The 15,055-nt window shown below is 38.5% G+C and overlaps 1 protein-coding gene across 1 annotated transcript in view; it reads right to left on the bottom strand.

Annotated features, from left to right (window-relative positions):
- The window catches only part of NUFIP1 (nuclear FMR1 interacting protein 1), a 52,432-nt gene that overhangs the window by 34,975 nt on the left and 2,402 nt on the right, over positions 1-15,055 (bottom strand). Inside the window, exons 2-5 of the mRNA XM_020971517.2 lie at positions 13,274-13,359; positions 11,366-11,464; positions 10,197-10,259; positions 9,649-9,725 (exon numbers count right to left, since the gene is read on the bottom strand). Of these exons, the coding sequence (XP_020827176.1) occupies positions 9,649-9,725; positions 10,197-10,259; positions 11,366-11,464; positions 13,274-13,359 (325 nt within the window). The remainder of the gene's footprint in view (positions 1-9,648; positions 9,726-10,196; positions 10,260-11,365; positions 11,465-13,273; positions 13,360-15,055) is intronic.

Here is a 15,055-nt window from a genome sequence, read left to right as displayed (position 1 = left end):
TGGCCAAATCACTTCATACTTTGAGTCTACCATCATGAGGTCTAAGCCAGGCTCCTGCTTAAGATCGCAATTTCTAAGCGAGGTGGAATAGAGAATAGAATGCTGGACTTGGGAGTCCGGAAGACCCATGATCAAATCCTGCCTTCAGTACTTGGTAGATTTGTGACCCTGGGCGAGTTATCAAACTTCTTCAGCCTCAGTTTCCTCATAGGTAAAATGAGGATGATAATAAAAATGCCTACCTCACAGGGTCATTGTAAGGACCAGATGAGATAGTATATGTAGAAGCATCTAAATGTTAGCTCTTAATGCTAGATTGGATGATAAGGAACTAGAGGCAGGAGCCCTGTAGACTTCTGAGGCAGTGTAATAGGAAGAGGTCAGCACTGGAGTTGAAGAACCCAAGTTCAAACCCCTATAGGTCTCAGTTTGCTTATCTGAAAAAATCCTCCTTCGATCAAGGTTTAGACTGTCTCCTAGCTCAAAACACTACAGGGGCTCCCAACTGTCACTCACTTAATATCCAAACTTCTAATCACAGGCCTTAAAAAGCTCACCACCAACTTTCTTCCCCATAAACGTGACAATCTTTCCTCCAATTTATACCCCCCAGAAGGCCAAGCAAACCCACTTACTGTAAGTGAATGAACAAAAAAATTCCGTCCTCAAAACATGCATCTCTATCCCTTACAAGGTGAATTTGATTTCAACAGCACTTGTTACACAAAACCACAAGAGGGCAAAGTTTACATCAATATGAAAGCAGCTACTTCAATACTCAATAGCATTTTAGAACACAGACTCATCTGATTTTTCTCTGTGATTGCCTCATGTAATGAGAATATGTGTTTTAAAAAAAAGTGACAGAAATGCTATCAATTATTGGTACTGAACATAATGAGTCGCATATAAAAAAGGAGAGACTGTGAATAATTTTCATTCTTAGCTAAGAGTCTCCAACAAATTATAACTCAACTCCGCTATATGCAAATTCAAACAGACCTATAATGTAAATATTTTCTAAACCTAGACCAAGTCTTGAGTGCCTATCCAATAGCACTGTATGTGCTAGATACTGCACATACAGTACTTTACAATCTAATTGGGGAGATAATAAAGACATATACACATACATGAAGAAATAGACTGTCCTCAAGAGTATCATAAATGTTACTGGCAGTAAGTATGATAGTAAGTATGCCCCTCTTTCCTGTAGAATACCCATCCACTCTAAAAGGCCATCTCCAACTCCATCTCCTTCAGGAAAACTTTCCAAATGTCTTCCTCCACCCATCAGACGCTCAGTGGCAACCTTCTCCTCTCGAGCTCTAACATATTGCTTTGTGATTCTTCAATCTCTTCATCACATAAGTTCCTGACAGCCAAGGATTTTATTTTATCTAATTTACTTATTTCTCTAGTGCTCATGATGCATACAAGAGGCACTTAATAAATGTTTGCTCTGTTTAACTGAATTGAGGTTATTAAAAACAAAGAAGCTATGAGGAAAATGTTACAACTTTGTCGTTATTGTATAATGATTCAATATCTGAATGTGAAGTACAATAAGATCAGGAATATAACTTGGAGCAGGGGTAGCAATCATGATCTCAAACAAAGCAAAATCAAAAATAGACCTAATTAAAAGAGATAACCAGGGAAACTACATTTTGCCAAAGGGTACCACAGACAATGAAGTAATAACAAAAATCCTTACAGTAAGTTTTTCTGATAAAGACCTCATTTAAGTCAAACTTATACAAAAACATTTATAGCAGCTCTTTTTATGGTGGCAAAGAACTAGAAACTGGGGAGATACTCATCCACTGGGGAACGGCTGAACAAGTTGTGGTATACGATTGTGACAGAATACTACTGTGCTATAAGAAATAATGAGAGTAATGGTTTCAGAAAACCTTGGAAGATCTATATGAACTGATGCAGAGTGAAGTGAGTAGAACCAGATCATTGTACACAGAATCAACAAAACTGTGTACAATGAGCAACTGTGAAAGATTAAGTTACTCTGAGCAATACAGCAATCCAAGACAATTCCAAAGGATTCATGATGAAAAATATTATCCACCTCCAGAGAGAACTGATGAACTCTGAGTGCAAAGTTAAGTATAATTTTTTTCATTTTCTTTAAAAAAAAACTCGCAGAACTCCCTATTTGACAAGAAATTTGCTAGGAATATTTGCTAGGAATAATGGAAGGCAGTGTGGCAAAAAAAGTAGGTTCAGACCAACATTTTTACCAGGGGTAGGGAACCTGTGGTCTTGAGGCCATACGTGGCCCTCTAGGTTCTCAAGTGTGGCCTGCTGACTGAATCCAAACTTCACACGTAATAGAACATAAATAATGTTATTATATGGCTAAGTTAACACATGTGTGGTCCACATGGATCTTTATGTATGGTGGAGTGGCCCATATTTGAGGTCAACAGTGCTAGGATAAGAGACTATTCTGTAAACTTTAAAATGATCCAAGGCATTTCCAAGATCTTAGTGCAGGTTTAAGCTTTAGAGCTCAATGCTAGACTACGACTTTGGGAGCATCTTATAAAAATGAATGACTACTATGATGCTGATAGTGATGGTGCTTCAAGGATTTTCAGCAGATTAACCAGTATAAGACCACATCACTTCCTCATGCTTTCTAGCCTGCTCTCATTAATTTGTGATGACTTTTATTCAACTTTCCCCCATATGCCCGATAGTCCAGTTGGCCAGCATCTCTCGCTACTTTCCTGAGAGCAGCTCTTAAAATCCTACAACTTCAGCTAAATAAACTGTGACACCTAACTAATGGACTATTACTGCACTGTAAGGAACAATGACAATGAAAAATTCAGAGAAATACGGGAAAAAGTGCTTATGCAAAGAGAACCAGTAAAACAACATATCCAATGACTACAGCAGTATAAGAACCAAAACCAGAACTGAAGGCTGTGTATTTATAACATCCGAATTTGACCCCTGAAAAGAGGTAAGAAAATGGAGCTCTCTCCGTTCAGTGCAGAGATGGAAAAAAGTGGCCAGAGGATCCTGCATCTACTGTCAGACAAAGTCAATAATGTGGTGGCTGATTTTGTTGCTCTGGTTTTTTCTTTCTTTTAAAATCTTTACACAAGGGAGCTCATGGGGGCAGGAGGAGGGAGGGGGAGGGGGGAAGGACCATATTCAGAAATAAATGTGATGTAAAAACAAAAGAGAGTCAAACGAAAAAATCTGTAAAATCCCATCATCTCCATCAAGTCCCTACAGAAAAACTGGCCCCTTCCCATCTAAAAATCTAACACCTGTGATTCCTCTTTCACTCAACACTCAAACCCTCTCTTTGCTAATATGTGACCTATTTATTTTTGTTTTACTGATGGTCCTGATGCATTAATAGATTTTTTGGCCTGAATTAGGTTGAACTATTAAGTTAACTCCTCAACAGTGAAAATAACTGATCCACTTTAATCCTAGAGCTCTACAAACAGGTTTTAATCAATGATTTTCAGTTGATCACATTAACTACAGGAGAGAAAAACCAAAAGAAATTCCAACAGGCAGCCCGGCAGCCAGGTTAGTTTCACATGGCCTGCTTAAGACTCTGGCTAATGTCTGTTTCCCTCCCCTTTAGGTCTATCGAGTTTTGTTTTGTTTTGTTTTTCAGACACAGAGAAGTGGTGCCTGAATTAGCGAAGGTGCCACAAGAGCCTTTAGAATTACTGTCTATATCTCTTGTTACTGTTCTGTCATTTTCATTTGTGTCCAACACTTTGTGACCCCATTTGGAGTTTTCTTGGCAGATATTGGAGTAGTTTGCCATTTCCTTCTCCAGCTCATTTTATAGATGAGGAAACTGAGGCAAACCAGGATACGTGACTTGCCCAGGGTCACATAGCCAGTAAGTGTCTGGGGCCACATTTGAACTCAGGTCTTCCAGACTCCAGGCCCAGTGCTCTATCCACTGTGACACCTAGCTGCCCATTTACTTTCTAATTCAGCTCAATTTCCCAGCCCCTTCTGTGGAGGTGGTCTAACTCTACCCTCTAGGCTTTTTAATAAAGTAAGCAGACACTGACTGACACACGTTCCCCCTCACTCATGAGAAACAGTAAGACTACAGGTAACAAAAACTTCTTAAATCTCTGAACGGGAAAGAAATCCAGGTCTTCAACTGACACACAAAAGACTTTACTTCAACACTTCACTGTACACGTGATCCCTCTGACATGGTTTTTTCCTGCAATGCAGTACAATGAGAACTATCCTGTGCAGTCTCATCCAAGCCTTCCCAGAAACCCTCCACTAAGCAGCTTTGCAACACTCAGGAGGCCTTTCATGTCCATGAACTTGTGCTCCCAATATTCTCACTTCTTTGGTCCACTTGCTTTGACAATCATACCCTACACATATATATATGTTTCACATATTACGCGTTCTACAGAGAGAGCATATATACTCTATTAGATATACAGATAGCGACACATACATCTGTTTAGATACATACAGATATCTATGTACATATACACACATATATTTCAGTTTGCAAAAATCTGCCTTTTCTCTCTCCTACCCCCTACTCCTAACCCCTAATTGAGAACAAAAGGTGGGGAAACCCTGTTACTAACAATAGTTGAGAAAACCCATCTCCATTGACTATATCCAGAAGTACCTATGTCTCCTATACTCCGAGGCCTTCACCTCTATCAGAAGTAGGTGGAATGTGTCTCATCATTAGTTATGTCTCAGGCACTGTGCTAAGCATTTTACAAGTGATAATCCCCATTTTACTGCTGAGGAAACTGAGACAAACAGGGTCACACAACTAGGAAGTGTCTGAGGCTGGATTTTAACACAGTCTTCCTGACTCTAAACTCAGTGCTCTATCTGTGGACCAGCTACCTAGACATTTTGGAATCATCCTCTTCTGGGTTCATGTCTTAAGCATTTCTGTCACCATAATTGCTTTCTACAGTGGTATTTTTTCTTTTTTTTTTTAATTTGCTCATTCTTCCAGCCTACTTTCTGACTTCGGACTTGAATTTTAGGGCTGGGCTCTGTACACTTCTGGAGGGATGGTCTGGGCAGATCATGTTGCTTTTTTCTTGGGGTACTCAGTGTGGTGTTATTCTAGGATCTCAAGAACAGCTCGAGGTGAGGACCTGTAAGCTTTCAGTGCTCCAAAGTGGTCTGATCCGGGCAAAGTCTGGCCTGGGCTCTATAACTCCCTGACCTGGGTCTGGGTCTGAGCAACAGCAGATGCTGCTGGGTTTAGCCTCTATTTGCCAGCTGGGGAGCTCCACTGGTTCTGAAGCACAGAACTGAAGGTTTTTCTTTGGTCTGGGATACCTGACTTGGCTGTTCCTCTGAAGGTTTCAGACTGGGCTAGAAGGTGGAATTGTGACCCTGTCTTACTCATAAGGTCACTGAAATTCTGCTCTCTATCCCTAGAATATCACCTTCGCACACAACTGACCTTCCTCAACCTACCTTGGATCTGTAATCCAGAACCAAACTGAGTAGGGAACAAGAAACCTGCCAGGCGGCACATGCTCCCGCACCCTAAGGTGCCCTGGTGTGGGGCTGGGACCCCCTCTTGCCCTGGTGCACAGCTTTTCCCTGGGCACTAGGGAGCCCTGTGAATGGCATGCTCCTGGCCAGATCCCATTATCAAGGTCTACAGATTTCTGTCTCCCTATGCTGACCTTAGCTAGAAAAGTGACTCACTGACTTTTTCTTGGATTTTGCCATCACAATTCAGTCTGGTGCATCTTCTAGATCTGTTTGGATGAGTTTCAGAGGAGAGCTCAAGGTACTGCTTTCTGCTACTCTGCCTTCTTGACTCTGCCTCCAATAATCATACATTTCTCAGATGTTTATCTTTTACATAATTACTTTCACTCAAGTCATTGCTGGTAATATGCCAGAACCTTAGCCCCATCTCCCACCATGTCTTACCATTACCTTTTGAGTCACTATAATTTTGATTCTTCAAAGACTGTAGTATTTCATGATTTGGGGTCATAGAGCAATGCCTTAAGAATACATGTGAAAAATACAGGATTTGTTTTTTGTGTGGTCAATAGCAACTTGGGATTGGTAAAACCACGACATAATTTCCCACCCATAATCTTGCCCATCTTCCTCCTGTGATTTAATCCTCAACTCAATTTATTGTTCATCTACAATGTCTGTCCACAACAGTTGTACTAATAGATTAATTCAATGGGAATGTCCATCCAATAGCATATCATAGTCTGAGAAATGGACATTCCTTTTTAAAGTAGTCATGGATCTCACCAACACCTTATAGTGTTTTGGTACTTTCTGCAATCAGTACAAAGTCAGTTCCAGTAAGAAATCTCTCTTTACTTGCAACTCTACGTAGGACATCCTCCATGAGCATGGTAAATATTTGTGGTGAGCTTAAGTCTCCCTGTTTTAGGCTTCATTTGATACCAATGATCAAAGGATGCTGAATAAAGTCATCTGTGTTTCAAGAAATATTTTATGATCTCAATCCTGCATTTTTTTGGGGGGGTTACACAATGGGGTTAAGTGACTTGCCCAGGGTCACACAGCTAGTAAGTGTTATGTGTCTGAGGCCAAATTCGAACTCAGGTCCTCCTGACTCCAGGGCCGGTGCTCTATCCACTGTACCACCTAGCTGCCCCCATCCACAACTTTTAAACTATCAACAAACACATTAATGAATTGTGACATCAAGGTGCCATAGTGGATAGACTGCTCAACATGGAGTAAGGAAGTACTAAGTTCAAAACCCCCTCAAAAACTTACTAAGCAGGGCAGCTAGGTGAAGCAGTGGATAGAGCACTGGCCCTGAAGTCAGGAGGACCTGAGTTCAAATCTGACCTGACCAAACACTTGACACTTACTAGCTGTGTGACCCTGGGCAAGTCACTTAATCCCAATTACCAAAAAAAAAAAACACACAAAAAAACTTATTAAGCGAGAGAATTCTGGAAAGATGGCAAAGTAGGTCAGAAAATTTCAACCTCTCAAGATTTTCCTCCACGAGAGACAAAATAGTCCCTCTGGGTGAACACAGAGCTGTGAAAACAAAAAAGAGTGAGGGCAGAAGATGGGTCCTCCTGGGACAACTGGAAAAGATCTGAAGAAAAATCCTGGACAAGATTTCCTCCCTGTGATAAGCAAACACCTCCAGGCGAGGGTCCACTTCAACACCAAGTGGCAAGTACTGGGGTTAGCTGATTTGAGACACTGTCGCTGCCTCTGCCTCAGCCACAGGAACTCTTTCCCCCAGGACAGTGAAGGGAGTTGGGGGGTCTGACCGGGGCAGGATACAGGGCACCTCTGCTGACAAGGAATGCCAGATCCAGCCGTGCTGCGGAGACGCGGTGGGGGTGAAAAGGAACCAGCACACACCTGATGAGTGCAGAAGCAGTGTGGTGGGGACGCCTCTGTAGTAGGCATTTACAAGAAGCTGGAGGTCTTGGTTTGAGTTCTAGGGCAGAAGGGTGAACTCAAGAGGATTAGAGGTACCATCCCCCTTACCCCAGGACTAAAAGTGATTATCAAAACCAAATTATTACAAAAACCTACTAAGCTATGTGATCTTGGGCAAGTCCCTTAATTTCTCTGAGCCTCAGTTTCCTACTCTATAACATTACTGTGATAACAAGATCTCAAAATCTGTAAAGTGCTTTGCAAACCATAAGTCACTTAAGTTATAATTTTAATCACTTAAATCATAAGCTAGCTACTAAATAACAATAATAATAAATGTGTGATCCTTGTCCAAATATCATTATTGATAAACATATGATCCTTGTAAAAACTGGGTGCTAGAAAAACTAAAGCATACTAAGACTGATAATCTCACTATAAATTAAACCAGGATATATAACAAAGTTGCAGCTAAATGGAAAGATGGCCCCTATATTCTGCTTGAAGAGGCAAATAAAAGAGTTGGCAAAATTGGTTTCATTGTTTGCCAAAGAAACACCAAGAGACAATTGGGTATCTCACTTTGCCCTATTTATGATGAGAATAAGCAAAAAGATCACCCTGAAGAGAACTGCAGCTCATGGTCAACAGCTATCACTGAAGATAAGAGACAGCAGAATTCTATCTCAACAAGAGCCTCCAAACCATGTCAAAATACACATTTTGATACTTAGTGACATCAATGCAAAGTTGACTACAGCCTAAGGATGGTGGAAAATAGGGTTCAGATTGCATATTCTGTCAGGCTTGGTCAATGGATTGGTTAGCTTTGATGAAGTGCTTTTTCTCTTATCTTTCTTGTTTTATTCTTTCCTACAATGGATGACCCACTGGGTAGGAGAGGTGAGAGGAACGAGTTTGTAAATGTGTACACACACACCCCCTTTTTTTTTTTTAAAAAACAGGACTCAGATGTGATGAATATCGTAAACTCTGATCACCATCAAACATCACAAAAATGTCATGGACCTTTTCTAAATGGACAGGAAAAATCGGGGTGTCAATGTAGACAACAATTCTCAATCAGCAATCTCTAGTTGCTCATTATAACAAAGGTTAAAATCAATACTAACTACAAGTACAAAAACAGGAAAAAGACAGTACAATTACAAGAGCTTCAACCTGACCTATTCCAACAAGTTATGATGGCAGAGAATAGAAAACAGATAAAGGAAAAGAGATCAATACAGACTATCAACATTTCCTACAGATTTTAAACTGATATAAAGTAATCACTACATACAACAAGGAGTCAAGAGAGCCCAAAAATGAACTTAGCCAACAAATACCTGATGTCTTTGCCAAGAAGCGAGACACAGAGGACAATGATGATACTGGTTTAAAATATAAGGAAATTAAGGAAAATATTTTAGGGTATTACAAACTAGAAAAATCCCATTAAAACACTACATATATGGATTCAAACAAAGACTCATAGAACTAAAAAAAAAAAAATCTGATGTCATCTAGTCTAACCCCCTCATTTCCTAGATGACAGGTTAAATTATTTGCCTGAGGTCACATCACTAACTGTAGAGTCAAGCCCAGATCCCAGGTTTCTAACTTCCAGTTTAGTATTCTTTCCAATCCAAAAGAGTAATATATTTCATTACCTTACAAAGACATAAGCACCCTGCTATAATATAGAAGAAAGACATCCTGTTATAACAGGCTTGGAATCAGATGTGAACCTGAGCACATACTCTGATCTGAGGTATCCCTTTGGGGAACTTCACTGAAACCTTTGGGTTTTTTCACCTATAAAATGGAGGCAAGAATATTTACATTACCTACTTGGCAAGTTATTGTGATGAAATGTCATTATAAACCTAAAAATGCTAAATAAATGTCACAGAAGTACTAGTATTATTACTAGTAATAGAAATAACAAAATATAAAGTACATTAAATCATTCCCCCTCCCAAACCTAGGAAATATATATAATAGTTATAATAAAGGCTAAAGATCCTGTCTCCCAATCTTAGCCTCCTTCATCTTCTAACTGCTATTTTATTCAGTTAGTTACTTGTCCTACTTCTCTAGGATCAAATTTCCTGGATTCTAAAAATGATGTATTAGGCGCAGTAAGTCCATTGAACTTATCAATTTGAAGCACCTGGCCTTAACAGCAACATACTGAACCATTTCTGAATTCTTACTCACTTTCTTCTTTCTTCCCTCCACTTTTCAATCTCCTCTGGAGTATCTAATTTTATCCGCTTGGCACCAGGAGCATGCATCTAAGAGGGAAAAAAATGTTTCCAGTGTCAAAATGAGTCTGCCTTTAATTACTGGGAATTTGATCCGAGTACATGGGGGCACTGGGGACTTCACATAGAAAAGCAAGTTCAGCACCAGCCATGGCAAGAAAGTTACCAAATGGGTAGCTTTTCATCATTTCCACATTGTAATTTCCCCTAATAAGTTGTTTTGAGTCATGATTAATCCAGTGCTGCCTTTCAGGGAAGAGAGACTAGTAAATGAGGGTCCACCAGATCATTTTAACAAAGTCATATAAATCTCTTATATCACTGATGAACATTAAGCATCCTATGCATCTTCTTAATTTGACAATGAGAGTAGCTGAGGGGATAACAAGACTAAAAAATTAAGTATGGCTATAATCTATGCCATAATTACTGTAGAGTTGGCAAACAGCCAAAGAAAAGAGGCTGGCAAATCTAAGCATAAGTCTAAGAGTGCTAACTTACATTTTTCCAATGAATCTGAACAATCTTCTCATGAGCACTAAAACTGCAGCCATCGACCGAGCACTGAGGTAATTTAAAAAACAAAACAAAACATTATTCACAACTTTTCATTCAAAATCTATCCTGCCACAACACAGATAATGCCCGTATCCAATCTGTTCTTATAGTCAATTAAGCTTTTCGAGGCAAAGCTGGTTACTTCTCAGTGTTGAAGTCAAGGACAGAAGAAACATCACTCCAGAGCAGAGAGATGTGCAGAAAGGGAACTGTATACTGAAAATGGAGATCAAATACAGTAATAGGTTCCTCCTGCTGCTCGAGTGCCAGGATCATCTCAGAAGGAAAGTTAAAACACTCTCAATGGAGCCTAACCACTCTTAAGAACTGAAACGGAGGACTTAACGGAAAGTTTAAAGGACTCCTGTGATTTTTCTTTGCCTTCTCATACATGGCGATAAGGTTAATTTGGAGATTCGTTTAATAAAGTACCATAGGGGTCACACAGTAACCTTAGGGTTACACTGTAAGTAGGATACAGGCCCATAGAAAATCGCCCAAGGGGTACCCTCTGTAATACCACTGCCAATTTTTTTTTTAATGGTTGAAGCAAAATCAAGGACCGTAACAAAGAACACTATAGTGCCTGGTAGCTGTGTAAGGGAATAGGAAGGAGGAGCCCCACTCCAAGGCATTTTGGACATGGAGAAGAATATAACAGCTAGCTCACAACAACAACAGTAATAGATTGCATTCTTGGATGCTTTAAATTTTACAAAATGCTTTACAAGTTATCTCATTTGACCCTCACAACAACCCTGGGAGACAGCATGCATATATGAACAGTTGTATTCTTTTTAAAAAGAGAAAAACAAACAAAAACAAAAACAAACACACAAGTTTCTCACCCACCCACTACCACCTACCGGGCCTGGTCCCTGAAGAAATGAGGCTCCCCAAAACAGGGGGTATGGCCCCAGAGCAGGTTGTCAATCTATCAAACCTTGTGACAACTCAACATCAGAGTACCCTGCTAACTGTTAGGAAGCACTAGCATGCTCCATTTATCAAAGTTATCAATATCATGGAAATGAAATTTGAAATTGCTAAGAGATAGAAAAGTAGAGAGAATTATTCTGAAAATTAGGGATCAATAAGAAAAGAAAACTTACCGTTCTATGCTGAGAGATGTGCTCATCATATTTTTCTTGATTTTTAAAGCCACGATCACAAGTATCACAGTAATGGGTATAAACTGGTTCTTTATTTTTCTGTCAGTAAAAAAAAAAAGCAATCATTTTTATTTCTCATTCCTTAAAAAGAAAACCTCTAATAAACAGCCACTAAAAGAACTTCAATATCAGAACATGAATGACAACTTAGAAAATAAAGAACTAGAAAACTTATTTTAATTAAGAGCTATTAACATTAGAAAATGTTCATTTTTCCTACTTTAGTACTCTCCTGCCCAAAACTAACTTGTATTTATTTTCTCTATATTCTGTATATATTTGCATTCACATGTTGTGTCTCTTATTAGGGTGTAAGCTCCTTAAGGACAGGAGCTATCTCACTTTTTCTTTGTATCCCTAGAAACTGGCATAGTGCCTTCCATATAGTAGATGCCCAATAAACACTTGCTGACTTAAAAATTAATTAATTAATTCTAAACATAGTTAGAATTCTGGAGGAAATAAGCTAAGGAAAAAGATAAACCTTAAAACTTAGAGAAATTCATTTAAATAAAGAAATTTTATTCATTTAAATAAAATTACTATGGTTTAAACAGCCATGAAAAATAAACATTGAACACTTAATAAGAGGTCAAAAAAAATTACTTTCAGTTTGATGGAAGCCAGTTAGATAGTAATGAAGAAGTCTATCAGGACCCAGCCCATCATATGTGCTGTAATCACATTAAAATGCCTCCTGCCCTTCTATTCCTTAATTCTGATTTACAGAGCATCTATGGCTCTTGGGGGAGACCTGTGAATGTTACAGATAGATGTTCTGTTCATTTAGATAAATAGGACACAAAGGAAAAGGGCAGAATGATGCTAGCAAAAGGAGCCATAATCTGTAGGTTAAATTAAATTTTGTGTGGTATAACACAAGGTTGCATTAGTAGTCTACCACAGACAATTTAATGCTAAAAAAAAACTGAGATAAAGAAAAGAATGTTTCCTCCTTTCTTTGCAAGAATTCCACTGTGCAACAATCCAGACGGAAAGAGAGACACAAAAATGGAGCAAGTGCAGATCTGCACTAAACCCAGGATTTCACCAGTAAAGGGAATGGCATTGAGTAAGCTTCCTTCTAACAATGAAGGTCAGCAAATATTCTGCCTGGTGTGTGCCCAAGGTCATACTGTGTCAGAGGAGGGACTGGAACCCTGATCTTCCAGATTCTAAGGTCATCTTTCTATCCACTAACCCAAAACAAAATGAATCCCTTAATGCAGGTTAAATGCTTTCATATTTTACCATTCTATAATTAAATTAAGGCAAATAACATAGCTAAAACCTTTTTTAATAAAGATTTTTAATATCAAAGGTAGAATTATTACAAGTAAATACATTTAGTATTTATGTTAAATCCAATACTTACACAGCATCTATATAACATGCTTATGGAATTTTATTTTATATAGAAGTTTTCACATTAAAATTATGAAAAACATAACACTGCATCCAGTACACAACTAATTTCTAATCTGAAAGCTTCTATTTAATGGTACCTCAAGGATATGGTCTATAAATTAGGAAGACTGGACTCTCTAGGAGCTTACTTAAAAAATTAACAACCCCCCACACCCACACCCACACACACATATACCCACACACACACACATATACCCACACCCACACCCCTCTCCACTGCCTGATCAACATTTACTTAGTTTCTGGAGGGGAAACACCACCACAGTAGGAAGAAGAAATCCAATTCACATGAAAGAAACAAAAACAAAAACCTTACACATGCAACAAAGAGCCTATAGAAGAAATCCAATTCACATGAAACAAAAACAAAAACTTACACATGCAACAAAGAGCCTATCTCTGAAGACTTCTCTTTCATACCTTTTGTTTCTGTTTTCCACTTTGTTGATTTTTGAAATTTCGATTTGATCTGTCATGGTTTTTCTTGTTGAAATGATAGTTTCTGCCTACAAAACAAAATTAGAACCACAGTTACTTATAATTATTTTTAAACTACACATCACAGGGAATCTGTTGAGAAGCAGATATAATAGAAATATAGCAGAGAAACTAGACATAGCAGAGATACACAATTATTCCTCCTTTGGGAGAATATGAGTTAGGTGAGATGGCATTTCCATCAAAAAATCAGACTCAAACCACTGGCTGACCTGTGCATCAGATGCAGTTTTGACCCTTCTCATCCTCTGATATTCTTGTTCATGTCCTAGAAATCCTCTGAAGATCTACCTGACACATCAGAAGCCTTCCTCTCCTCTCAGTCTTCATCTTCCAGAGATTCCAGGGCAGCCCATGGCCAGCTGCCCATCTGTTAAATCTCACTCTTCTACGTGATGCTTCACCTGCTCTTCCAATCACACACTTCTCTGATGATCTTCTTGTGACAATCCTTGTACACAAGACACCACCAGTAACCTGGTGCAACCAACTCTACCATACGAGTGTAAAGCCCTTTAAGTCACCAGTAATTTCGTTTCTTCTGAATAACAAAAGTGATATATAAATGATATTTCATAGTTTGCCTTCATATAGCATAACCAAAGGACTATTAGTGGTTTCTAAGGCAGTGAATTGTTTGAGCTCAATGAAAACATTGTAATTTATCAAATATGCCCCAATCTGCTCATCTTTCTCTTGTTTAATGCTAGGATCAGCCCTTTATTTATCCGCAGTGTCCATCCAAGTTTGATGTTTAACTAATTTCCATAATATTAGCAAACAGGTATCCTTCAAGTATCCTTAAGTATTGTCTAATAAAATCAGAATTGTTCAATCTAATAAATGATAAGCAATAGGAAAAATATCTTCAGGTTTTAATGACTACCTACCACATGGGTAATCGTGATGAAAGGGCTCTGCAAATTGTAAAAGACTAGAGACATGTGAATTATTTTTCTCATTATTAAATAATGAATTTCAACTCAATTTGCCTTCAACTGGAGGCAGCTGGTAGAACACTGGATAGAGTACTGGGCCTAGAATCAGGAAGAGCTGAGTTCAAATCCAGCTTCAGACACTTATTGGCTATGTAACCCAGGGCCAAGTTACTTAACTTCTAGTTAAGCCAACAATTTTCTTAACTTTCAAGTCACTGAAATGAAAAGGACCATATGATAATTTAGTCAGTGACTAAAGTGAGACACTGCATTCTTGGTGGATTTTCATTACCAGTGCTATAATTTTAGCTTGTATAAGAGATGATTCCATTATTTTTTACAGATGATCCATCCTACATATCACCTTCTGCCCTGATAACAACTGTTATTGATAGATATTAGATACAGTCACCCTGCATCCTCTTTATTCTAAGAAACTTTGTTAAATCTGAACAGTTCTGTGCAATATCTAAGCCTTCGTTACTGTGTTATTCTTGCTATCATATCAACTATCTAACTCTTCCAACTCTAAGTACCATGAGTTTTATGCCCAGTAAGAGTTGTTGAATGAAAAGCTTGTATCAAGCACTCATGATTTAATATTAAATATTTAAAGAAAATTTAATTTTTTCCCTTTTCATTTGCATGAAATGACTATCCTCTAATAAAAATGTTTACTAGTATAACACTTGCTCTGCAATTTAGAAAATTACATTGCTGAAGCCCAGGATAATAAGGTTTAAAGCTAAATAGGACTTTAGAGAAC

The sequence above is a fragment of the Phascolarctos cinereus genome, unplaced genomic scaffold (assembly GCF_003287225.1).
Source record: "Phascolarctos cinereus isolate Bilbo 61053 unplaced genomic scaffold, phaCin_HiC Scaffold_7;HRSCAF=346, whole genome shotgun sequence".
Classification (NCBI taxonomy): domain Eukaryota; kingdom Metazoa; phylum Chordata; class Mammalia; order Diprotodontia; family Phascolarctidae; genus Phascolarctos; species Phascolarctos cinereus.
Note: the sequence above shows the minus strand (reverse complement) of the source record. Positions and strands in the feature narration are given on the sequence as shown.